The sequence below is a fragment of the Scyliorhinus torazame genome, chromosome 4 (assembly GCF_047496885.1).
Source record: "Scyliorhinus torazame isolate Kashiwa2021f chromosome 4, sScyTor2.1, whole genome shotgun sequence".
In the NCBI taxonomy this organism is placed as follows: Eukaryota; Metazoa; Chordata; class Chondrichthyes; order Carcharhiniformes; family Scyliorhinidae; genus Scyliorhinus; species Scyliorhinus torazame.
Window position 1 is genome coordinate 325,941,048 of NC_092710.1, and position 24,755 is coordinate 325,965,802.

General features: G+C 50.0%; 1 protein-coding gene across 5 annotated transcripts in view; it reads left to right on the forward strand.

Moving 5' to 3' along the window:
- kif6 (kinesin family member 6) overlaps positions 1–24,755 on the forward strand; it is an 848,078-nt gene that overhangs the window by 627,803 nt on the left and 195,520 nt on the right. For all 5 annotated transcript variants that reach the window (XM_072500179.1, XM_072500178.1, XM_072500180.1 and 2 more), the window contains one exon: positions 23,106–23,161. In XM_072500179.1, coding sequence (XP_072356280.1) covers positions 23,106–23,161 — 56 coding nt within the window. The remainder of the gene's footprint in view (positions 1–23,105; positions 23,162–24,755) is intronic.

Consider the following 24,755-nt stretch of genomic DNA (forward strand, 5'->3'; position numbering starts at 1 on the left):
GGGGGGGGAGGCGGGAAGCCCCCTGATCCGGCTGATAACTTGAAATGTGAGAGGCCTGAACGGGCCGGTCAAGAGGGCCCATGTGTTCGCGCACCTGAAGGGACTGAAGGCAGATGTGTTTATGCTCCAGGAGACGCATTTGAGGGTGGCAGATTAGGTTAAGCTGAGAAAGGGGTGGGTAGGGCAGGTTTTCCACTCGGGGTTGGACGCAAAGAATCGAGGGGTGGCGATTTTGGTGAGGAAGCAGGTGTCGTTTGAGGCGCTGATAATGGAGGTAGATATGTGATGGTGAGTGGTAAGCTGCAGGGGGTATTAGTGAATGTTTATGCCCCGAATTGGGACGATGCCGGATTTATGCATCGCATGTTGGGCCGGACTCCGGACCTGGAGGCAGGGAGCTTGATAGTGGGGGGAGACTTCAACACGGTACTGGATCCAGCATTAGACCGCTCCAGGTCCAGGACGGGTAAGAGGCCAGCGGCGGCCAAGGTGCTGAGGGGGTTTATGGACCCATGGAGGTTTGTCATGCCGGGGGCCAGGGAATTTTCTTTTTTTCCCCACGTCCAGAAAGCTTACTCCCGGATAGACTTCTTCGTTATGAGCAGGGCACTAATCCCGAGGGTGGAGGACACGGAGTATTCGGCCATAGCCATCTCAGACAATGCTCTGCATTGGGTGGAGTTGGAGCTAGGGGAGGAGAGGGACCAGCGCCTGGATGTTGGCTTGCTGGCGGATGAGGAGATGAGCGGGCGGATCCGGGGGTGCACTGAAAGCTATCTAGAGGCTAACGATAATGGGGGGGTGCAGGTGGGGGTGGTCTGGGAGGCGTTGAAGGCGGTGATTAGGGGAGAGCTAATCTCCACTAGGGCCCACAAGGACAAGAAGGAGAGGAGAGAGAGGGAGAGATTGGTGGGGGAGATTGGTGGCTGACTAAGGGCTGGGGAATATGCAGGCGGGGAAGGCACCGGGGCCAGATGGGCTCCTGGTGGAATTTTACCGGATGTACATGGACCTGCTGGGCCCTCTATTAGTGAGGACTTTCAATGAGGCGAGGGGGGGGGGCCCGACCCCCGACGATGTCCAGGGCGCTGATCCGCTGATCTTGAAGCGGGACAAGGACCCATTACAGTGTGGGTCGTATAGGCCAATCTCTCTCTCAACGTGGACGCAAAGCTGTTAGCGAAGGTGTTGGCTACCAAAATTGAGGACTGTGTCCCGGGGGTGATTCACGAGCACCAGACGGGTTTTGTTAAGGGAAGGCAGCTGTATACCAATGTGCGGAGGCTCCTTAACGTAATCATGATGCCTGCAGTGGAGGGGGAAGCGGAGACAGTGGCGGTGATGGCCGCATAGAAGGCCTTCGATAGGGTGGAGTGGGGGTACCTTTGGGTACCCCCACTAGGGGGCCCGCCAATCGGTGGCTCCCGATCGCGGGCCTGGCCACCGTTGAGGCGGTTTGGGTTCGGGGGGGGGGGGGGTTCATTAGTTGGGTTTGGCTACTTTACGAAGCCCCGGTGACGAGTGTGGCCACGAATCGGAGGAGGTCGGAATACTTTCGGCTGTACCGGGGGACGAGGCAGGGGTGCCCCCTATCCCCCTTACTATTTGCATTGGCAATTGAGCCTTTGGCTATGGCTCTAAGGGAGTCCAGGAACTAGAGGGGGCTGGTCCAGGGGGGGAAGGAACACCGGGTGTCGCTGTATGCCGATGACCTGTTACTGTATGTGGCGGACCCAGTGGGGGGGGATACCGGACGTGATGCGGATTCTCAGGGAGTTTGGGGACTTTTCCAGGTATAAGCTCAATGTGGGGAAGAGTGAGCTCTTCGTGGTACACCTAGGGGACCAGGGAAGGGGGATAGACGAGCTTCCACTGAAGAGGGCGGAAAGGCGTTTTCGGTAGCTAGGGATTCAGGTGGCCAGGAGCTGGGGGGCCCTACACAAGCTCAACTTGACGAGGCTGGTGGAGCAGATGGAGGAGGGGTTTAAAAGGTGGGATATGCTGCCACTCTCCCTGGCGGGTAGGGTACAGTCGGTGAAGATGACAGTGCTCCCGAGGTTCCTTTTTATATTCCAGTGCCTCCCCATCCTGGTCCCTAAGGCCTTTTTAAGCGGGTCAGTAGGAACATCATGGGATTTGTGTGGGCGAAAAAGACCCCGAGGGTGAGAAGGGTGTTTCTGGAGCAGAGTAGGAACAGAGGAGGGTTAGCGTTACCTAATCTGTGTGGGTATTACTGGGCTGCCAATGTGGCGATGATACGCAAGTGGGTAATGGAGAGGGAGGGGGCGATGTGGAAGAGGCTGGAAATGGCGTCCTGTGTGGGCACGAGTCTGGGAACGCTGGTGACAGTACCGCTGCCGCCGACTAGGTACACCACGAGTCTGGTGGTGACGGCGACTTTGAAAATTTGGGGGCAGTTGTGGCGCCACAGGGGTGAGGTAGAGGCTTCGGTTTGGTCCCCGATCCGGGAGAACCATCGGTTTGAACCGGGGAGAATGGATGGAGGGTTCCTGAGCTGGCACAGGGCAGGAATTAGAAGGATGAGGGACCTGTTTTTAGATGTTACGTTTCCGAGCCTTGAGGCGCTGGAGGAAAAATTCAGGCTTCCCCCCGGAAATGCCTTCAGGTACATGCAGGTAAGGGCGTTTGTAAGACGGCAGGTGAGGGAGTTCCTTCTGCTTCCAGCACTCAGGATCCAGGATAGGGTGCTCTCGGGGGTGTGGGTTGGAGAGAGCAGGGTCTCGGCGATCTACCAGGAGATGCAGGAGGAGGAGGAGACCTCAGTGGAGGAGCTAAAGGGTAAATGGGAGGAGGAGCTTGGGGAGGAGATAGACGAGGGTACGTGGGCAGACGCCCTGGGTAGGGTTAATTCTTCCTCCTCTTGCGCCAGGCTTAGCCTGATACAATTTAAGTTTTTTCACAGAGCGCATATGACAGGGGCGAGGCTGAGCAGGTTCTTTGGGGTGGAAGACGTGTGGGAGGTGCTCGGGGAGCCCAGCAAATCACACCCACATGTTCTGGGCGTGCCCGGCGTTGGATGGGTTCCGGAGGGGTATTGCGAGGACGGTGTCTAAGGTAGTGAACACCTGGGTTAAGCCGAGCTGGGGGTTTGCACTATTTGGGGTATCGGACGAGCCGGGAGTGCAGGAGACGAAAGAGGCCGGTATTCTGGCCTTTGCATCCCTGGTAGCCCGGTGGAAGATTCTGCTACAGTGGAAAGATGCGAGTCCCCCAAGCGTGGAAGCCTGGATCAGCAACATGGCAGGGTTCATTAAATTGGAGAGGGTAAAATTTGCCTTGAGAGTGTCTGTGCAAGGGTTCTTCAGGCGGTGGCAACCGTTCCTAGACTTTCTAGCGGAGCGTTAGGAGGTGGTCAGCAGCAGCAACCCAGAGGGGAAGGAGGGGGGGGTGTACTTTGTGTTTTCTACTGTGTTTATTATTGCTTAATGGGGGGTTTGTATATTGGGAGAATTTGTGATGTAGTTGTAAGATATTTATTTATGTATTCTTTGTTTTTCTTTTTTCTGTAAGGGAGGGGTTTGTTGAAAATATGTAAAACTTTGAATAAAAATATTTCTAAAAATAAATAAATGGGTGTGTATATAAATATCTGTAGTGAGTGTACCTTTAAGAAATAGGTGTTTATTACTGCAGTGATGTCAGAGAGTGGGTGGAGCTGGGCTATCTGTCGGCTTTTTACTTTCGTTTTAGGCTGTTTGCGGCAGGGTGTGTTTTAGTTTCGTTTTCAGAGCTGGATAGCTGCAGTCACAGCCAGAAGGTGTATGAGTTTCTCTTTCTGTAATCTAAAGATTGTAAATCAATCCTTTGGTGATTTAAAACTAATAACTGCTCTGAGTAGTGACTTTAACCTGATGTGCTTCTGTTTAAAGTTTTTTTTAAGTCTTCTGGATGTTAAAAGGACAGCTTAAGGATTACTTAGTGTTGTATTCTTTGGGGGTTGTATTTGAATTGATGGTTGCTAAGATGTTCACTGTATGTTTTAAAAAGGTTAACTTGAGTTCATAGAATAAACATTGTTTTGCTTTAAAAAATACTTTTCCGTTTCTGCTGTACCACACCTGTGGAGTGGGCCGTGTGCTCCCCATACCACAATCTATTAAAAGCTGTGGGTCAGGTGAACTCCATGATACACTTTGGGGTTCTCTAAACCCTGGCCCATAATAGTGTCCAAAAATAAAAGTTAGTTGGGTTACTGGCTTATGGGGATAGGGTGGAGGGGTGGGCTTGGGTGCTCTTTTCAAGAGCTGGTGCAGACTCGATGGGCCGAATGGCCTCATGCACTATAAATTCTATGATTGCCTTTCTCATAGATTACAAAAGCAAGGAAGTCATGTTGGAGCTGTATAGAACATTGGTGAGGCCACAGCTGGAGTACTGTGTCCAATTCTGGTCACCACAGTATAGGAAGGATGTGATTGCACTGGAGGGGGTGCAGAGGCGATTCACTAGGATGTTGCCTCGGATGGAACATTTAAGTTATGAAGGGTTGTATTCTCTGGAGCAGAGAAGACTGAGGGCGACCAGATCGATGTGTAATAAATAAATAAATAATCTGTATTAGTGTCACAAGTCGTCTGACATTAACACTGTGCAAGATTATGAGGGGAATGGACAGGTGGATAGGGAACAGCTGTTCCCCTTAGTTGAAAGGTTGGTTACGAGGGGGCACAAGTTCAAGGCGAGGGGCGGGAGTTTCAGGCGGGATTTGAGAAAAAACGTTTTTAACTAGAGGGTGGTGACAGTCTGGAGCGCACTGCCTGAGAGGGTGGTAGAGGATTGCACCGCATCGTTTACAAAGTACCTGGATGAGCACTTGGCACGTCTTAACATTCAAGGCTATGGGCCAAGTGCTAGCAAATGGGATTAGGATTGACAGATCAGGTGCCTTTAATGCTGTGGTGCAGACTCAAGGGGCCGTAGGGCCTGTTCTGCTCTGTATTTTTCTATGATTCTGTGAACTTCCCGGCGATCAGAAGTGGGGTTCTTCGCGGTAATTGCACAATACGCAGCATATTTCAGGACTCATCAGATACTGAAGCGGTCTGTGTTGTCACACTGGCAAGGGTGTTGCGATGTGCTGGGATCTTACAGGTTATCTAAAAGATAATGTTGTGGAGGAGAATGCTGAGACCCAGGCTATTAGAATAGATGGCATTGAGGTACGTAGGGAAGACGTGTTGGCAATTCTGGACATGCTGAAAATAGATAAGTCCCCGGGGCCTGATCGGATTTATCCTAGGATTCTCTGGGAAGCCAGGGAAGAGATTGCTGGGCCTTTGGCTTTGATTTTTATGTCATCATTGGCTACAGGAATAGTGCCAGAGGACTGGAGGATAGCAAATGTGGTCCCTTTGTTCAAGAAGGGGAGTAGAGACAACCCCGGCAACTATAGACCGGTGAGCCTCACGTCTGTTGTGGGTAAAGTCTTGGAGGGGATTATAAGAGACAAGATTTATAATCATCTAGATAGGAATAATATGATTAGGGATAGTCAGCATGGCTTTGTGAAAGGTAGGTCATGCCTCACAAACCTTATCCAGTTCTTTGAGAAGGTGACTGAACAGGTAGACGAGGGTAGAGCAGATGATGTGGTGTATATGGATTTCAGTAAAGCGTTTGATAAGGTTCCCCACGGTAGGCTATTGCAGAAAATACGGAGGCTGGGGATTGAGGGTGATTTAGAGATGTGGATCAGAAATTGGTTAGCTGAAAGAAGACAGAGGGTGGTGGTTGATGGGAAATGTTCAGAATGGAGTTCAGTTACAAGTGGTGTACCACAAGGATCTGTTCTGGGGCTGTTTGTCATTTTTATCAATGACCTAGAGGAGGGCGCAGAAGGGTGGGTGAGTAAATTTGCAGACGACACTAAATTCGGTAGTGTTGTCGACAGTGCGGAAGGATGTAGCAGGTTACAGAGGGACAACTATAAGCTGCAGAGCTGGGATGAGAGGTGGCAAATGGAGTTTAATGTAGAGAAGTGTGAGGTAATTCACTTTGGAAGGAATAACAGGAATGCGGGATATTTGGCTAATGGTAAAGTTCTTGGAAGTGTGGATGAGCAGAGGGATCTAGGTGTCCATGCACATAGATCCCTGAAAGTTGCCACCCAGGTTGATAGGGTTGTGAAGAAGGCCTATGGAGTGTTGGCCTTTATTGGTAGAGGGATTGAGTTCCGGAGTCATGAGGTCATGTTGCAGCTGTACAGAGCTCTGGTACGGCCGCATTTGGAGTATTGCGTACAGTTCTGGTCACCGCATTATAGGAAGGACGTGGAGGCTTTGGAGCGGGTGCAGAGGAGATTTACCAGGATGTTGCCTGGTATGGAGGGAAAATCGTATGAGGAAAGGCTGATGGACTTGAGGTTGTTTTCGTTAGAGAGAAGAAGATTAAGAGGAGACTTAATAGAGGCATACAAAATGATCAGGGGGTGAGATAGGGTGGACAGTGAGAGCCTTCTCCCGCGGATGGAAATGGCTAGCACAAGGGGACATAGCCTTAAACTTAGGGGTAATAGATATAGGACAGAGGTCAGAGGTAGGTTCTTTACGCAAAGAGTAGTGAGGCCGTGGAATGCCCTACCTGCTACAGTAGTGAACTCGCCAACATTGAGGGCATTTAAAAGTTTATTGGATAAACATATGGATGATAATGGCATAGTGTAGGTTAGATGGCTTTTGTTTCGGTGCAACATCGTGGGCCGAAGGGCCTGTACTGCGCTGTATTGTTCTATGTTCCATGTTCTATATATATCTTATCTCTGCTCCTCATTATTTTATTGACTTCTGTAAGATCACCCCTAAGATTCCTATGCTCCAGGGAAAAAAGTCCCAGCCTATCCAGCCTCTCCTTATAACTCGGACCGTCAAATCCTGGTAGCATCCTCGTAAATCTCTTCCTAGTTCAGCAATATCCTTCCTATAATAGGGTGACAATAACTGAACACAGTATTTCATGTGTGGTCTTACCAATGTCTTGTACAACTTCAACAAGATATCCCAACTCCTGTGAACAATATTCTGGCCAATAAAACCTAGAATGCCTTCTTCACCACCCTTTACACCTGCGACTCCACCTTCAAGGAGCTATGAACCTGTACTCCTAGATCTCTTTGTTCTGTAACTCTCCCTGTTACTGGGCAGAATGTAGTCTTTTGGCCAATTCATTAGCTACCGGCTAACCGATCGAACAAAGTCCCACCCCATCTCTCGGGTGCCACAAGTCTGCATTCTCTGTTCAAATACTAGCACCAAATACTGTGTTGCAACTTCATGAATTCCTCATTCTCTCGACTGCTTGACTTAAAGGTTCATGTCAATTAAGCATCAATAAATCAAAAATGAAAACGGTAAAAATAAAGAAAGGAAAAATGAGAGAATCAACAGGAAGGACCCTTACATATTGAAGAAGTATTGAGGCATTCACTTGTGCTACCATAACCTTCAGGGCTATGGGCCAAGTGCTTGAAAATGAGATTAGTATAATCAGATCTTTGTTGACCCATACGGACACAATGGGCAGAATGGCCTCCTTCTGTGCTGTAGATGTCAATGAAAGAATGCAAAAGCAAGGGTCCCAATACTAAGCCTTGGGGAATCCAACTACACTACTACCTTTCCCCAGCCCAAAAAATATCCATTGACCATTACTCTCTGCTTCCTATTATTCAGCCAATTTTGTATCCACGTTGCAACTGTCCGTTGTATTCCATGAGCTATATCTTGTGTCACCAGTCTGTGTCACTGTGGTGAATATCTTCTGAAAGTCCATGTATACTACATCAACAGCATTACCCTGATCCACCCTTTCTATTACCCCCTCAAAAAACTCCAGCAAGTTAGTTATACACGATTTCCCCTTTATAAATCTCTGCTGGTTCTTCCTAATCAACTCACATATTTCCATATGACTATTATTTCCATAATTCTATCCTCAATAATTGTTTCAAGAAGCTTGTCCACCACAGCTGTTAAACTGACTGGCCTGTAATGCTGGAACTATCCTTACAAATTTTTTGAACAAGAGCATAACATTTGCAATTTTCCAGTCCTCTGGGACGACCCCTGAGTCCAGACAAGACGGGAAGATTATGGACAACACTCCTGCAATTTCCATTCTCATTTCCTTCAATATCCTTGGATGCATCTCACTTGGTTCAGGTGTTTAGTCAACTTATAGTACCAACTGTCTATTCAACACTTCTGCCTTATCAAATTTGAACCTTTCTAGGGACAGAGTTTCCTCTCCTATTACCATGACCTGGGCATCAACTTCCTTGGTAAAGACGGATGCAACGTATTAATTTAGTACCTCAGCCATAGAGTTGCCACCTCCATCACCGCCCCCCCTCAACTTCTGGGCTGTGGTCTCTCCCTCTCCCGATCTGCTCTCAGACTCATCCTTTTACTGCTTCTCTCCCCAGACTGGCATTCCTGTTCAAGATGAAGATATGATTCGAAGCTAGATCTCTGATGTTGTGGAATACGAGTCCCAAAGGCTCCTGCCCTTTTTCTCTTCTGAATCATCACTCACAGCGAGGATTCAGGAGAAGGTAGCGGTGAACTTGAGCATTAAAAAAAAACTTGTATATTAGCAGCTTAAGCTCGGCACTCCTGCATCATTTGGACCCACACTTCCACAGTATCAGAACTCCGCCATTGAATCAGATCTGGATCTTGAATGGGAATGCATGTCCCGGAGATGGAAATGGTAAGAGGGTGAGACAAAGAGCAGGAGATTGGAAGGGGGAGAGACCACAACACAAGGTCAGGAACATGGGGCGACATTCTCCCCCTAGCGGCGCGATGTCTGCCGACTGGCACCAAAAACGGCGCCAATCAGACGGGCATCGCGCCGGCCCAAAGGTGCGGAATGCTCCGCATCTTTGGGGGCCGAGCCCCAACATTGAGGGGCTAGGCCGGCGCCGGAGGGATTTCCGCCCCGCCAGCTGGCGGAAATGGCGTTTGTTGCCCCACCAGCTGGCGCGGAAATGCGGCGCTTGCGCGGGAGCGTCAGCGGCCGCCGACAGTTTCCCGCGCATGCGCAGTGGGGAGAGTCTCTTCCGCCTCCGCCATGGTGGAGGCCGTGGCGGAGGCGGAAGGGAAAGAGTGTCCCCACGGCACAGGCCCGCCCGCGGATCGGTGGGCCCCGGTCGCGGGCCAGGCCACCGTCGGGGCACCCCCCGGGGTCAGATCGCCCCGCGCCCCCCCCAGGACCCCGGAGCCCGCCCACGCCGACTGGTCCCGCCGGTAAATACCAGCTTTGATTTACGCCGGCGGGACAGGCAATTTCTGGGCGGGACTTCGGCCCATCCGGGCCGGAGAATTGAGCGGGGGATCCCGCCAACCGGCGCGGCCCGATTCCTGCCCCCGCCCAATCTCCGGTACTGGAGACTTCGGCGGGGGTGGGATTCACGGCGGCCAATGGCCATTCTCCGACCCGGCGGGGGGTCGGAAAATGACGCCCATGGAGAGGCCACAATTCAGATGTCAAGCATGGGGAGAATCTGCAACTCAGAGGTCCAAGAGTAGGGCGAGACAGCCCAGAGGCACGAACAGAAGCTGCCGAATGCAAAGGCGAGCTGGTTAAAATGCCTTCCTTGGTTCTTTGGGACCACGTCCCACTTGTGTAGTTAAATAGTAGACTCTCCAGTTCACACCCCTCACACACCCATCCACTTTCCAGTCCCCATCCATGCCCACACACTGTCCATGTCCCATCCTTGTCAACTCATGTCAACCCTGGACCCAACCCAGCCCCGCCACCCACCCTATGCTTCCATTTTGTCCCAATGCCATTTCACCCAATGTATCTGCACCCATGCCTCCCAACACACTGCCCTTACACCCTCCATGCCAACTCACCCAGTATCCACCATAGGCAGACCTCAGGAGCCATGCCGAGATGAAATAAAATAATGTTCAAATTAACTCTTACTGACTTCACTACATAAAAAACACATGTTGATGAAAGCCTGTTTACTGCATTTAAATCCCGTCAAATACTTAATCCCTTATAAAAATACACATCTGTATTCATAACTCCACATCAAAGACAGCTCATCCCTTAACAGACTCTTGGAGCTGTTAGTCAAACTGTGAACATTGAGCACCCCACTGTTGTAATGGCAAGTTGTGGAAGGAGTCAAGCAACAATAATTCTATAATGATAACCCTTTAGGTTTTGACAACATTGGCAAAACTGCAAGCACTGATTATTTTCAGCGTACAGATACTAATGGGCTTTTTTTCCCTCAGACATTAAAGGGCTTTGGATTTAAATAGCTTGACAGTTTCACAGACCTTATTCTCCTTTTATGAGCATTTATGTCCACTCTGAAAAATCTCACACTGTGGGATAGGTCCCTCGCTCCAGTGAAAATAAAACACTAAGTTCAAATGGCCCTGCTGGTTTTGGGGTGCCACCATGTGTGAGTCACGTCCTGTCCCCGTTCCTGAACTGGCTAAAATAAGGGACGTGATTCTCCGCCCCGCTGCACCAGTTTTCTGGTGCCATGCGACGCCTCCGGCAGCAGGATTCTCCGTCCCACCAGCCGGCCAATGGGGTTTCCGATTGTGGGCAGCCCCACCCCGCCATGAAATCCCCGGGCGTGGGTGCGCTGCCGGTGCAACGGAGAATCATGCCAGCGGAGAATCCAGCCCAGGATCTCTCGGAAATGGGCGACCAGATTTCCACTATCAATGATGGAGACCTGTAATCTAACAGAAATGTAGACCTATGGCTCTGTTCTATGGAGCATATGCCATGTGTGGTCAAAGTCCCGAAAGGTGTGTTGTTAGGTAATTTGGACATTCTGAATTCTCCCTCTGTGCATCCGAGCAAGCACCAGAATTCGGCGACAAGGAGATTTCCACAGTAACTTCACTGCAGTGTTAATGTAAACCCACTTGTGACAACAATAAAGATTATTATTAGACTTTGGCAAGTGAAAGTGCTACTTATTGCTTAAAATGCTGCATTCAGCATGAAGCTACGAGAGGCTAGTTGCTGGAGGTATTACATTGACAAAACCAAATATATTCACATTACTCTGAGAATGATACCTGGCATAATTATAGGAGGGATGATACCTGGAATAATTGCAGGAAGGATAGTTGAAGAAACTGTATCAGATTTCAGGATGTAAACTGAAAGCAAAATCTAAAATTGGAAATTATCTGAGAAGAAATGCACAAGTTTATCAATCTCAGTTTTAAAAATTATAATTGACCTCAATAGTTTTCTGGGGAGCCCGTTCCAGATTTCCACTGGATATCAATGATGGTTTGGATGCCAAAATAATTTTCAAATGGTTCCAAAGGTAGATATGGACATGTTGCATCAAAGCATGGCATCTCCAACACTATGCTGTTGAATAGATTATATTTGAGCAGCATTTGTGCTTGGAGACCCTTGGGAAATCAAAGATTAATACAAGCTAGAAGGGTTAATTAAAGGTCAAGTGGTCTATCCCACTTGACATATTCCTCCAATACCCTGTAAGCTATCATTGAGGGGTCCAGTAGCATTTTAATAGCCCAAATATTTCTTCTTTAGCAGATATTATTTCAAGCATTTATCACTCACTGACAAAATAAGTTCAGTAGCAAATTGAAAAAGAAATACTCCAGCCTGTGGTAATTTATTCCATATTCTCACATTCCTAGGACTTGTACTTAATAATAGCATTGGGAGACCTAGCAAAACTTGTCAGGTTAATTTCCTACTTTAACAAGTCAACATGCTTTCACGTATTTATCATGATATTGAAAGTGAAATCCTAACCATACCCTGTTTGTAAATGAATGTGGTCAGTTTACCACAACTGCATTACAAAGTCAAATTAAGGTTCATTAATCATCCCATTAAAAATAACCGTGGGAAATAAAATATTATTTCTGTCTCATGTGAAACAAAAAGTGTAGTTAAAAGTTAAATCTGTCCATGTGGTACTTAGCTACTGGATAAATTGATGTTGCTTGCTGGCTTGACCAGCCTGCTGAAGTATTTCTAGCTACTTCCAATGACAGTATATAGTGTAGAGGGATGAGCTTTGAAGGGCTAATTATGAACATATATACGAACGTAGCCATGTGATTTTTGCTCCACCTATCCAGTTTTTACATTAATCTTTAATTTTCCAAGCACAGAAACTTTTCAAATCTAATCCATTCAACTGTACCGTAATGTTTTCTGGTTGTATTGTAAGGGGGGGAAGAATCTCTGTTATCTCCTTATAATGGAAACGATGACCACAGAGTGTAGTCAACCGAGTTGACTTGCTGCACCAGAAGTTCTAGTCTTTAGGCACAAATGGGATCTGGTGTCTCAGCAGTATGCTGCTAACTTGAATTTTACAGGCTTCCACACGATAAATAGGTGCCACCTTCAGGGAACCAGGGGACCTATCGCCGGTATGGTGGCACAGTGGTTAGCACTGCTGCCTTCACAGCTGTTATGGGTCCATTCGGCTGTTTCTCTAATGTGGCTCCCGAAACCCCGCACATAGGGGCTGTCTGCAAGAACAACTGGAAATTCTAGTCAGTGTGCAAACGTGGCATTACCAGGCCCTGCAATTAATAATAATCATCCCCAATTGGTTGCCTCGCCCATGCTCTCTGTCCCCAATCCACCCTCATTCAAATTGGCTCAGGATCAGCACAGTAAATAGGCACAAAGATCAGCAGCACCAAATTGCACACCAATGCACCTCTGACCCAGGCCCTGACCCTTTTAAAAATCCAGCCTATTAATTCTGTTTCGGTCTCTAGATACCTGCTGAGTGTTACCAGCATTTTCTGTTTTTGTCTGTGATTGAGGAAGATATAGATAGGCATAGTAGGCGAGAAGCCAGGATTGACCCTATGGGCGGAAGGTTTCCAGTGGCTACCTATTGGAAAAGGCAAATGCTGCACATGCACCCGAAGTTGCACTTGCAGTTGTCTTTCCCTATACTAATTAGGTGCTCTTCCGTAATCCCACAAACTCTGGCAGGGCCAACACTTGCGGATGTGTCCCTGTGTAAAAGCCCAGATCACGAACTTCTATTTTCATCCTCAACATGAGATGGCAACCCTTTTTTTTCAAACAAACAACTGCTTTTTAATCAGAAAAATCTTTGTTGATTTTCAGAATTGTGATGACTTTGGCCAGGTACTCATTGTTCTGGTTTGGGTTAATTTTCCAGATGGCTTTAGGGATTAAGAGGTTAGGTTTTCATTTATATCCAAGCTCTCCAATTGTTCTATGTGGAAATAAATCTTAAAATCTCTCTTTTAAAAAAAAAATCCTATTTTAACAGCTTCTCTATAGAGTCCTGTTCGAGTTCTATTGGCTAGGTAAAGCACTGAAGTTAATTCATTTTGGAAACGTCAGCCAAAAGTTGAACATTTGTGATGTGTATCTGGTTCCTACCACATGACAGCACACCAAAAATTGAGGTACAACAGAGGAAGCTGGTGATTTGTCTTGTTAACAGATCAAATACATTCATTTTTATAGCACCTTTAATGACGTAAAATGTCCCAAGGCACTTCACAGGACCGTTATCGACAAAATTTGCCACCGAGACACATGAGAGATATTGGGAGAAATGAACTTAAGTTTGATTTAAAGAGCATATTAAAGGAGGAGAGAGAGAGACGAAAAGGTATAAGTGAGGAATTTCCAGAGCTTTGGGGAAAGGCAGCTGAAAGCATGGCTGCTAATGGTGGAATGATTAAAATCAGAGATCTGCAAATGCACCACTGGAGGAGTGCAGAGATCTAGGGGTTGTACGACTACAGAGGATTACAGGGATATATGGAAGGGCATGGCCATCGAGGAATTTAGAAACAAAGAAGAGAATTTTAGGAGGATTTTCCTCGGATTAGGAGGCACTCTAGGTGGGCGAGCATAGGGGTCATGTGATGGTGAATAGGATTTAATGTGAGTTACAATATGGGCAGCTCAGTTCAAGCTTGCAGAGGGTACAAAGCTGGCCTGCAGCATTGGAAAAGTCATGTCTTGAGGTAATGTAGGCATAATTTCAGCAGCAGGTGTGATGAAGTGGGGTGAGATGGATTATATTACAGGGGTAGAAATAGACAGTCTTGTTTTTAAAAAAATGTATTTTGTTACAAGCATGTATCAAAAAAGGTTACAGCAAATCAGCACCCTGGGAAACATACTTCCCAGTGATCAACTCTACAGTCTGTACAGATTTTTTCCCTTTTTCACCCTCCCCCTCCCCTGCGACGAACAGCTCCTCAAACACGGTTACAAACATCCCCCACCTTGTCTCAAACCCCCTGTAGAGCCCCCTAACTCATACTTATCCTCTCTCACCGCAAGATGTCGTACAGGTCACCCAACCAAGCCACTATCTCCAGTGGCAATGCCGACCGCCACTCCAGTAAAATTCACCGCCGTGCATCAGAGAGGCGAAGGCCATGACTTCGAACTTCCTCCTCTCTATGAGCTCTGGCTTCATAGGCAGTCTTGTTGACGGAGAGAATATAGATCAGGGGCGTCATTCTCTGACCCCCCAGCGGGTCGGAGAATGGCCGTTGGCCGCCGTGAATCCCACCCCTGCCGGTTGCCGAAGTCTCTGGTACCGGATATTCGGCGGGGGCGGGAATCGGGCCGCGCCAGTTGGCGGGCCCCCCCGCTCGAGTCTCTGGCCCGGATGGGCCGAAGTCCCGCCGAGAAATTGCCTGTCCCACCGGCGTAAATTAGAGTACCTATTTACCAGCGGGACAAGGCGGCGTGGGCGGGCTCTGGGGTCGGTGCGGGGCGATCTGGCCCCGGGGGGTGCCCCCACGCTGGCCTGGCCCGCGATCGGGGCCCACCGATCCGCGGGCGGGCCTGTGCCGTGGGGGCACTCTTTCCCTTCCGCCTCCGCCACGGTCTCCACCATGGCGGAGGCGGAAGAGACTCTCCCCACTGCGCATGCGCGGGAAACTGTCAGCGGCCGCTGACGCTCCCGCGCATGCGCCGCCCCGACATGTCATTTCCACGCCAGCTGGCGGGGCAACAAACGCAGTTTCCGCCAGCTGGCGGGGCGGAAATCACTCCGGCGCCGGCCTAGCCCCTCAATGTTGGGGCTCGGCCCCCAAAGCTGTGGAGCATTCCGCACCTTTGGGGCGGCGCGATGACCGTCTGATTGGCGCCGTTTTGGGCGCCAGTCGGCGGACATCGCGCCGTTTGGGGAGAATTTCGCCCCAGAAATTCACCTCAGGGTTGAATAGACCATTCAGATTGACAGTGGCCAGGGTGGAGTCAGAGGCCAAGCTCATAAGATCCTAAGAAATAGGAGCAGGCGTAGGCTATCTGACTTCTGAATCCTGCTCTGCCATTTCATAAGATCATGGCTGATCTTATTTTGGTCTTAACTTTACTTCCCTGTGTTCCCCCCCATAGCCTCTGACTTCTTTCTAGATGAACAATCTGTGTAACATATCCGTGAATATATTCAATGATCCAGCCTCCACTGTTTTCTGGGGAAGAGAAATCCAATGATTAATGACCTTCTGAGAGAAGAAGCTCCTCCTCAAACCCCTTCATCCCAAGAATTAGACAAGTGAACCTTTCTTGAATTGTTTTCAGTTATTACAGGGGTCCTTGTGGGGAGACTTCCTATTGCAGGGGTCCCTGGGGGAGTCCTCCTTTTACAGGGGGCGCTGTTGGTGGGGAGGTGCAGGGAGCTCTGGTTGAGGAGGTGAACATTATTTGGGGGTGGGGGTGGGGGGGGGTGGGGGTGGCCTTATTGATGAGCTCAGATGCTCTCTACTAGTGTGCCGACATGATTCCAGGCCGCGGGGACTGGGGATCATGGGAGGCTGGAGCATCGGGTGCCAGGCCCGCCAAATAGGTGCAAAGAGGTCATTAAGACCTATTGGCATTTATTTACATGCTCCCGTTGGCATGCAACGTGGAACTCGTTCCCTCTACCAGCATCACAATCGGGTTGCCGCCCCGACACCCGATTCTTCATCCCATCGGGGAACACGAACTGGGTGTCCCGGGACTGAGAATCATAGAATTTACAGTACAGAAGGAGGCCATTTGGCCCATCGAGTCTGCACCAACCCTTGGCACCCTACTCAAGTCCACGCCTCCATCCTATCCCCGTAATCCAGGAACACCACTTAACCTTTTCTTTTGGACACTAAGGGCAATTTATCATGGCCAATCCACCTAACCCCCACATCTTTGGACTGTGGGTGGAAACCGTAGCACCCGGAGGAAACCCACGCACACACGGGGAGAACATGCAGACTCCACACAGACAGTGAACCAAGCTGGGAATCGAACCTGGGACTCTGGAGCTGTGAAGTAACATTGCTAACCATTATGCTACCGTGCAGCCCCCTGCCTTTTAAAGTGGCTGAGCAAGCCACTCAGTTCAAGAGCAATTAGGGATGGGAAACAAATACTGGCCTTATCGGTGATGCCAACGTTGCACAAAAAATATCTACAGGTAACTTCACCCATGCTCACACTGTGCCCAAACAGTTCCTTACCTTTCTGAGCCCTCACACTATGCCTAGGTGTGTTCGCAGGATGCACATCAAAAGTAGAGGCAGCCTGCTTCCTTCAACGCCCTGTTTCCTGAGGTGCCCAGGGGAGGGGGGGGGGGGGGGGGCGTCGTCTGGACGGTTGGGGCCTAGAGGGCCCCCGTCCTATATTCGGGTGGCACTGGCGCTTTTGCCTGTTCTGCCCAGTGTGCCTGAGTTGCGACAGTCTCAGGAATGGGGGATTCAGAATTTTAGGGGGATTCTCATCGGATTAGGAGGTACTCTAGGTTTTGTAAGGGCCACGAAGAATCCAGCACGAGATTTAAGGATACAAAGTAATAACATTTATTTACCATAACAGTAGCAGTAACTTCCCTTGCTACACACTCCTTCCTGCTTGTTCCTGAACTGGCCAGCTTATTTATACTAGGAGTTTCTCCGCCCCCCTCATTGGGGAAGCTCATACTCCCACAGGATTGTGGGATAGTCATTAGTCCCCAGCCAATCGTAAGTAGGCAGGTTATAACATCCCTCCCCCCCCCCCAAAGTCCAAGGAATCCACCGAAGACCCTGGCGAAGGAAGGCGTCGGACTCGTTTGGCTGCAGGCCGGACGCCATTTGCAAGTGGCGCTGGATCAGGCGGCGTGTAACGAGACGGAGACCGGCGCTTCCGTGATGAACGGCGCGGTTGTACATCCACGGCCCGTGGACCCGAGGATTCCCCCTCTGATGCATCCTGTGTCTCCATCTCGGAGTCAGAGTCTGCTGCCTCCGTCATGTCAGCGTCTCTATCTCCATTTGGTCCCGTAACGACCTGCGCAGGCTTCGAGTGAGGCACCAGTGGAAGATTTTGAGGACTACCTTCCCTTGTCTCTGGTCTTTGCGGCTGTTGAAGTGAGCTCCGGGGGCGGGGAATCTTTTGAGGGGATGATCTTCTGGACCGGACGTGGTCTACATGTTTTCGCTGGAGACGACCCTGGGCTTGCACTTGGTAAGATATAGGGCCCGTTTGGCGAAAGATTACACCAGGAACCCATTGGGCACCACCAGCAAAATTCCGCACGAATACTGGGTCACCGGGCGCAAACTGCCGAATCGGTCGATGCCGAGACAATCCCTGTCCCTGCCGTTCTTGTGTGCGGCGTACTTTTGCGCCAATGTCCGGGAAAACCATACTAAGGCGGGTGCGGAGTCTTCGGCCCATTAGGAGTTCTGCGGGAGCTACCCCAGTCACTGCATGGGGGGTGGTCCTGTACGTAAACAAAAAGCGAGCCAGTCTCGTGTCCATTGATCCGGAAGACTGCTTCTTTAGGCCTCTTTTGAATGTCTGCACTGCACGCTCTGCCAACCCATTTGAAGCCGGGTGGTAAGGGGCAGTGCGGATATGGCGGATGCCGTTCATCTTTGTAAACCTAGCAAACTCCTCACTTGTGAATGGAGTGCCATTATCCGTGACCAGCACCTCGGGGAGGCCATGCGTACTAAACGATAAACGCATCTTTTCAATTGTTGCGCAGGACGTTGCCCCCTGCATCTTATGCACCTCCAGCCATTTGGACTGGGCATCAATTAGTAGAAGGAACATGGATCCCTGAAAAGGGCCTGCGAAATCTGCATGCAAGCGTGCCCAAGGCCGCCCTGGCCATTCCCAGTGATGTAGGGGCGCGGCCGGCGGAAGCTTCTGATGCTCCTGGCAAATGGAGCAGTTTTGGGCCACCTTCTCAATGTCGGTGTCGAGGCCTGGCCACCAGACATAACTCCGGGCCAACATTTTCATCTTGGTCACACCCGGATGCCCATTGTGCAAGTCTGATAATATCAGCTCCTGGCCTTTTTCCGGGACAATCACACGCGTCCCCCACAAGAGGATGCCGTCTTCCACGCTGAACTCTGACAGCTTGGAGGAAAATGCCCGTAACTCGCCTGGGAGCTGTCTATGCTGCCCACCATACAGGACTATGTGCCGAACCTTTGGCAGGACTGGCTCCGTCTGGGTCCACTCACGGATCTGTGATGCCGTGACAGGCAAGGTGTCCATAAAATTTAGGGTTGCAACCACCTCACCGGTCGTGGGGGTCGACATGGGGCCGGTCGATAAAGGCAATCGGCTCAGTGCGTCGGCATTTGCTATCTGCGTACCTGGTTTGTGCTCCAGAGAATACTCGTATGCAGCACGCAAAAAAGCCCAGCGCTGGATCCGTGCGGAAGCAATGGGCGGTATTGGCTTATCCTCTCTGAAGAGTCCCAGCAGGGGCTTATGATCAGTCACGATAGTGAAATGGCGGCCGTACACATGGAAGCGTTTCACCGGGAAAACCACTGCCAGGCCCTCCTTCTCGATCTGCGCGTACTTTTTCTCCGCTGCAGTCAATGTGCGGGAGGCAAAAGCTATCGGTCGCTCGGCCCCATTCTCCATCTTGTGGGACAGGACGGCCCCAATACCATACATAGGATGCATCACATGTGACGAGCAAAGGCTTTCCTGGATCATAGTGGGTTAGTAACCCAGACGACGACAATTGTTGCTTTACCCGCCGGAAAGCGGTTTCTTGCGGCTGACCTCAAACCCAGGTGTGATTTTTCTTTAGCAGCAGGTGCAAAGGGGCCAGCGTAGTTGCCAGATTGGGGAGGAACTTCCCGTAATAGTTTACGAGACCGAGAAAAGAACGAAGATGCGAAGTGTCAGTCGGGGTGGGGGCATGTTGAATTGCACGCACCTTCTCTGCGACGGGGTGCAGACCCTCGCGGTCCACCCGATAACCTAGGTAGACTACTTCTTTTGCCTGAAATATGCACTTTGTGCGACGTAAACGGACTCCAGCCTCCGAAAGGCGTCTAAGGACAGCCTCCAGATTTTCCAAATGTTCTTGCTCCGACGTCCCTGTAATCAACACGTCATCTAGGTACACAGCGACACGTGGCAAACCTCTCAAAATGCCCTCCATAACACGTTGAAAAATTGCGCAGGCAGAGGATACTCCAAAGGGCAACTGTGTATATTCATACAGGCCCCGGTGTGTATTAATTGTTACATAAGGTCGGGAGGCAGGGTCCAGCTCCAACTGCAGGTAGGCGTGACTCATATCTAATTTTGTGAACGAGAGTCCACCTGCAAGTTTCGCGTAGAGATCCTCTATGCGAGGCATTGGGTATCGGTCGAGTCGGGAAACTGTATTCACTGTAAGTTTATAGTCGCCACACAAGCGAACTGTGGCATCTGGCTTCATTACTGGTACAATTGGTGCTGCCCAGTCAGCAAAACGGACGGGCCTGATAATACCCAAACTCTCCAAACGAGTGAGCTCCCCTTCTACCTTCTCGAGCAAGGCGTAAGGCACTGGGCGCGCCCGGAAATAGCGCGGCATGGCTCCTGGTTCAACTTGGATACGGGCTACAGCCCCTTTTATTTTCCCCAAACCAGGCTGGAATACCTCTGGGTATCGTCCTAGCACCTCAGTCAACCCTCCAGAAACTATTTGGAGGATGTGCTGCCATTGCAACCGCAAATGGCGCAACCAGTCCCGACCCAACAGGCTGGGCCCATGGCCACGCACTACGATAAGTGGGAAACGCCCCTCCTGGCGTCCATAGACAACGGGGGTCATTGTAGTTCCTGCAATGTCCAGTGGTTCCCCCGTGTAGGTGGCCAATCTGGCCTGTGAGTCAGGTAATGTAAGGGTCTATACCCTGCTTGCTGCGGTCGAATGTCCTCTGGGCGATCACGGAGACCGCTGCGCCAGTGTCCAACTCCATCTCCAGCAGGTGGCCATTGACCCGTACTGTCACCTTAATGGGGGCCACACTGGGAGCTGCCACACAATGCAGCTGCAGGCAGTCGTCCTCCGTCTCCACATCCTCAGGAGTGGTCGCCGCAGGTTCATGCACATGGAAGGTACGGCCTCTGGGCTGGTCCCAGTTACGGCCCCTGGGCTGGTCCCAGTTTCGGTCGGAACGACGGCGCCTCTGGCGTCCCCAGGACTGCCGTCCGCGACGGGGTCGGCGCCTACAAGTCTGACACAGACATGGCTCCTCATCCATTGGCTCTGGAGAAGGCTCCCTTCAGGGAGGAATGTCCGATGGCCACTGGCGTCGGTCCGGACGTTGCCTCGCCCAAGGTACCGCAGGAGTGCGGGAAGACGTTTTTGGGCGGAAAGGCTTGCGCCCCAAGGCATGCACTTCCATTCCCTGTAACTCCTGTACTCCTCGCTCTGCGCTCTCTCGGGACAAGACTATTTGTATTGCCTGTTGAAAAGTCAATGTTGGCTCCGCTAACAACTTTCTCTGGGTTGCTGCATTGCCGCAAACCAAACGGTCGTGTAACATTTCTGACAAGGTCTCACCATAGTCACAGTATTCCGCAATCCCGCGTAGTCTGGATAAAAAATCGGCAAGGGATTCTCCAGGGGTCCTCTCAGCGGTATTAAACCGGTAACGCTGGACTATCGTGGACGGGGTTGGGTTAAAGTGTTGCCCCACTATATTCACAAGTTGGTCAAACGTTTTGGTGTCCGGCGCAGCTGGGTACGTAAGGCTCCTAATCACCCCAAACGTATGCGGGCCGCAGGCGGTGAGCAATATGACCACCTGGCGCTCATTTTCAGTGATATTGTTTGCCCGGAAATAGTAACGCATCCGTTGTGTGTACTGGTTCTAGCTTTCCAGCGCAGCATCAAAAACATCCAAACGTCCGTACAGAGGCATGGTATAATAGAAAACAACTTCCAACCTGTATCCAACAAAAATCCAGGGAGGTGGCTTCAGCAGTGTAGACAGCTATTCACTTTTACCACTGGCCAGTTTTGTAAGGGCCACGAAGAATCCAGCACGAGTTTTAAGGATACAAAGTAATAACATTTATTTACTATAACAATATATACATAACAGTAGCAGTAACTTCCCTTGCTACCTTCCCCTTCCTGCTGGTTCCTGAACTGGCCAGCTTATTTATACTCGGAGTTTCTCCGCCCCCATCATTGGGGAAGCTCATACTCCTACAGGATTGTGGGATAGTCATTAGTCCCCAGCCAATCGTAAGTAGGCAGGTTATAACACTAGGTCACCGAGCACAAGGGTGATGATGAATAGGACTTAATGTGAGGTACAATTTGAGCAATATGTTTCTAATTTCTCCTGGTTGGAAGACCCCGGGATGTGCTCCAGTGGATTGTCCTCCCTCTGGTTGGTGTGGGCCCCTGGGTTACTCCATGTGATGGAGGGGCAGCTGGAGTAAGTTCCAGAAGCCTCACCGTGATCTGACGTTGCCAGTCCTGGAAGACCACCATTATTTGCACCATGCACTTGACGCCCTCTTCCCAGGGATTGGATTGCCTCCATCCGATGTGCATCAGAAACAGTGTGGTGCTCACCAGATAGTGACCCAGAAGCCTGCCTAATAAGATCGCCCTGCGAGGTGTGTTCTCTGCACTAGTGGCTTATAGCTGTGATGCTTCATGCGTGTTCTCCTCCAACATCTCCAAGGACGTGTCGAGGGTGGGTGGTGGAACCCTGCTGGTGGACAGGCCAGGCTGATCGAATGATGTTCCTGCAAGAAAAGGAACATGATATTAGTACATGGCCAGGGCAGTGGTCTGGAATACACAGAATTCACTTGGGTTTGATCATCTGAATGAACATATAGTAGCTCCTCACTCTTCACACGCTGTCCACCTCATTGTCAGCACAGACCCACTCCTGCTCTTCCCCTTCGAACTCCTGAGCTCTCTCCTCAAAACAAATCAGGTTCTTCAGCTCCGGCATCCCACCACCAATCCTGCAGGAACACAAATGGGGATGATGTGAGCTGGCCACCTGGCGGATCAGATGTTGATTAAATCTGGCATGTGAGGGATGGTGTTAGCAGGGAAGGGTTGTGAGGAGAGGTGTCCTGGGGGTGTGAGGAAACTTGTGGGAGGTTGGGTGCTGGGGTCCTACCATATGGCACCATGTGGGATCGGGGTTGACGGAAAGGTGGAGTACCAAGGGGAGACAAGGGGCACTTAACCACAAAGATCGTTGTCGGTCATTCATTTTTTTTCTACATTGAACCCCCCATCCTCCTGGTCAGGCTGTCGGCACTGACCAGTGCTGCCATCTTGTCCCAGGTGGGATTGGTGGCCTTACTGGAGGGCCTCCTCCTAACCCGTGGGTAAATGATAGCCCGCCTCGCCTCCATGGCACCCAGCAATCGAGGGCCCCCTCTGGAAATGTGGGAGCTGGTCTTCTGGATGCCAGCATCCTGGCTTGAATGAGACTGAGTGCCATGCAGCCGTTTAATTGCAGCACCCCCTTGATTGAAGTGCTCTGATGACCCCCGGGCGGCTGAATCAGACTATTTGCACCTCAACGCAACGCTTTTCACCTGAGGAAAAAAAACTTCAAAAGTGCGTCAAGATTGCAATCCAGATCGCGCCGCCAGGGCTGCCGGGATTTGCACCGATTTTTTTAGATGAAAATTACACTTCGTCATTTAAAAAAATTTTGCCCAGGATCTATATCTTCAAGTGAGGATTTACTAATCATAGACATTACCCTCAGAGGGAAGATTGCTCCTTTCCTATTTTCATCGTGTCCAATTTATTTTGTTTTCTCTAGGTTCATTGAAGCAAAATCACTTGGAGAAAAAGTGAATCAGTCCAGGAATAAGATTAGTGAGTACCCATGTCGTATTCAAACATTACAATAATACCTCAGTGTGTGTAGTAATCATGAAAATAAAAGTGAAGGGAGGAAAATTAGCTAAACCCTGAAAATGGGGGTGCTTATTGTGCTATGTGACTATTCATTGTGTTGAAGTCACCATGTTAAATTAGTGCTGCCTGCTGTTTTAAATAATTGCTACATGCCGTTCGTAGGCTGCATGGATTAGCACAAGGACCAATATCATGAATTATTTACACTTTAATAAAACTCTTCGGGAGGGATTCTCCGGTTTTCCAGCCACGTGTTTCTCAGTGGCTCACTGTTCGCTGGTCCCAGCATTCTATCTTCCCGCTGCTTGTCAATGGGATTTCCCATTGAAGCCATTCCACGCCGCCAGGAAACCGGAAACCGCGGGGGTACGATGCCAGTGGGAAAAGTGAATTGCAACGGCCAGAGAATTCCGGGCGTAAAGTGAAGGTACGTTGTGTTTGTAAGAAGTGTTGGCATTCAATTGAAAACTGAATGTGCTGCGATGCTGTGACTGAACATACAAGAAACTGAGCACCAAGCTTTACCCACAACCCACAGGAGGCCTTGACGGTGGGAAAAATGGGACATGTTCTATATTTACAGTTATCAACTCAAACAAGCTAAGGTGGGGGAGTAATCTGCCTATGGTGAGGCACTGGGCACATATACGTAGGAGCTGGGGCATGTAGGAAAGGATTGCTCAAAACCAGCTTGCCAGAGAGAGAAGTCGCACACAAGGGGCAGAACTTTCCCTTTTTCATGCAGAGTGTGGCAGTGTTGATGCCTCCAGCCCCAATGGTAATTATCTCCGCTGTATTGTGAGGGAGATTGAAAAAATGTCCAAGCAGCGGGTTCTACGACTTAGTTTTTTTAAAGATCGGGACATGATTTTTAAATTCTGCCCCGGTACACAAAAGTAAGAATGGAATTCTTCCCCCCCTCCCTCACTGCCATGCCACTGCCCAGGCATATCTCACTTCCCACTGACCGATGCACTCAGCTGGGCCCCTTCAGCTGGTATGCCTGCCAAGTGCACATCATGGGCCACCAGTCGTAATTCACGCTGGTGTGCCCGCATGCCATCTGAATCGATAGCCTAATGGGTGGGGGAGTAATCAGGCTTGAGAGGCCTGATAATTAGATTCAAATTAAGTGCCTAGCAGGAGTGGGGGTGGGTGGAAACAATCGTGGCGAGGCTTGGCACCGATTTAAAACGTTTATTTAGGCCTCTTGCCCGATTTCCAGCTCTCATCACCATTCATGTCTGAACAGAGCAAGAGCGAACATTCCAGCCGGGTTGTTTTGTAGAGGAGGCAAATGAAGACTTTGATGGGCCATGTAACAAAAGAAAGGAAGCCAGAAAGCCTTTTCTCAATGTCAAGCATTATGGATTTCCCAGAGCTCATTTAGTTTAGTGTTTTATTCAGAGATTGGGCCGCATTCTTTCTAATATGAGATAGGTGGTAAGTTCCAGGAGCACAGCTTTAGAACCCACCATGATCCAGTGAATGATGGCCGGTGTCACATCTTACATTGCAGCACAAATGGTTTCCACCAAAGTCCTAAGTACTG